At 64.9% G+C, this 1,821-nt stretch overlaps 1 protein-coding gene across 1 annotated transcript in view; it reads right to left on the reverse strand.

Moving 5' to 3' along the window:
• Positions 1 to 1,790, reverse strand: part of LOC121350478 (deleted in malignant brain tumors 1 protein-like) — a gene marked incomplete at its 3' end in the record, with an annotated part of 4,787 nt that extends 2,997 nt beyond the window's left edge. Inside the window, exons 1-5 of the mRNA XM_041461846.1 lie at positions 1,758 to 1,790; positions 1,600 to 1,652; positions 1,401 to 1,426; positions 1,086 to 1,213; positions 161 to 268 (exon numbers count right to left, since the gene is read on the reverse strand). Of these exons, the coding sequence (XP_041317780.1) occupies positions 161 to 268; positions 1,086 to 1,213; positions 1,401 to 1,426; positions 1,600 to 1,652; positions 1,758 to 1,790 (348 nt within the window). The remainder of the gene's footprint in view (positions 1 to 160; positions 269 to 1,085; positions 1,214 to 1,400; positions 1,427 to 1,599; positions 1,653 to 1,757) is intronic.
• Between the last annotated feature and the right edge of the window lie 31 nt (positions 1,791 to 1,821).

The raw sequence follows: 1,821 nt of genomic DNA on the forward strand, positions 1-1,821 counted from the left end.
GTCCCAGGTGTGTCCCAGCTGTCCCAGGTGTGTCCCCAGGTGTGTCCCAGGTGTGTCCCAGGTGTGTCCCAGGTGCCCCCAGGTGTGCCCAGGTGTGTCCCCCCCGTCCCCAGGTGTGTCTGTGGATGTCTCCCGCTGTCCCCAGGTGTGTCCCCCTCACCTGTGCGTCCGCCATGTCCCAGGTGTCGTCGCAGACCGAGCCCCACCTGCGCTTGTGCAGCACCTCCACCCTGCCCGCGCAGCGCGACGAGCCGTTCACCAGCCGCACCTGCCGAGAGGGGACGGGACACACCTGGGATACCTGGGGACACCTGGGACACACCTGGGACAGCTGGGACACACCTGGGGACACCTGGGACACCTGGGACAGCTGGGACACACCTGGGGACACACCTGGGCACACCTGGGACACACCTGGGACAGCTGGGACACACCTGGAACACCTGGGGACACCTGGGACAGCTGGGGATACACCAGGGGATACCTGGGGATACACCTGGGGACACACCTGGGGTACACCTGGGACACACCTGGGACAGCTGGGGACACCTGGGGACACCTGGGACACCTGGGACACACCTGGGACACACCTGGGACACACCTGGGACAGCTGGGGACACCTGGGGACACCTGGGACACCTGGGACACACCTGGGACACACCTGGGACACACCTGGGACAGCTGGGACACACCTGGGGACACCTGGGGATACCTGGGGATACCTGGGGACAGCTGGGACACACCTGGGGATACACCTGGGACAGCTGGGGGTACCTGGGGACAGCTGAAACACCTGGGGCACATGAAGATACCTGGGGACACCTGGGGACAGCTGGGGACAGCTGGGGACACACCTGGGCACACCTGAAACACCTGGAGATACCTGGGGATAGCCGAGGACACACCTGCAGGCAGGGGGCACCTGCGGCAGATGGGGACACCTGGGGACACTCAATGACACACCTGGGCACACCTGGGGGCACCTGGGGGCACTTATGGACATTTGGGAACACCTGAGGTCACCTGGGGGCGCCTGGGTGCATCCGGGCACACCTGAGTGCACCTGGGCACACCTGAGGCCTTACCTTCAACTGCTCCTCGGTGTCCACCTGTGAGTCCACCTGGGGCTCCACCTGGGCGCTCACCTGGGCGTCCCCGTGTGAGCGCACCTGGGGATGCACCTGGGGATGCACCTGCAGCGAGGGATCAGCACCTGTGGGGGAGGGAAGAGGGGAGTGGCACACCTGGTGCACCTGCCCAGGCTCACCTGAGCACACCTGAGCACACCTGAGCACACCTGAGCACACCTGTCCATACCTGCACACCTGTGCGGCTCACCTGAGCACACCTGTGCACACCTGAGCACACCTGTCCATACCTGCGCACCTGTCTGCGCTCACCTGCGCAGCGCACACCTGCGTCCTCGCTGTGGTAGCAGTTGTGGAGGCCCCACCCCCTCACCTGCACACACCTGTCCAGTCTCACCTGTCCAGTCTCACCTGTCAATGTCACACCTGTCTGCACTCCTCTCTGCACACCTGGCCACGCCACACCTGCACACACCTGTTGGTGCACACCTGCACACCTGTCCAGCCTCACCTGTCGGAGCTCACCTGCTCAGCGCGCACCTGAGCACACCTGTCCAGCCTCACCTGCACACAGCACACACCTGCCTGTGTCTCACCTGCTCAGGGCACACCTGCACACCTGTGTCTCACCTGCGCAGCACACACCTGCGCACACCTGCCCAGTCCCACCTGCTCAGCGCACACCTGTGCACACCTGTCCATACCCGTGCACCTGTGTGAGCTCACCTGCACA

The sequence above is a fragment of the Pyrgilauda ruficollis genome, unplaced genomic scaffold (assembly GCF_017590135.1).
Source record: "Pyrgilauda ruficollis isolate IOZ18807 unplaced genomic scaffold, ASM1759013v1 scaffold1555, whole genome shotgun sequence".
Lineage (NCBI taxonomy): Eukaryota > Metazoa > Chordata > Aves > Passeriformes > Passeridae > Pyrgilauda > Pyrgilauda ruficollis.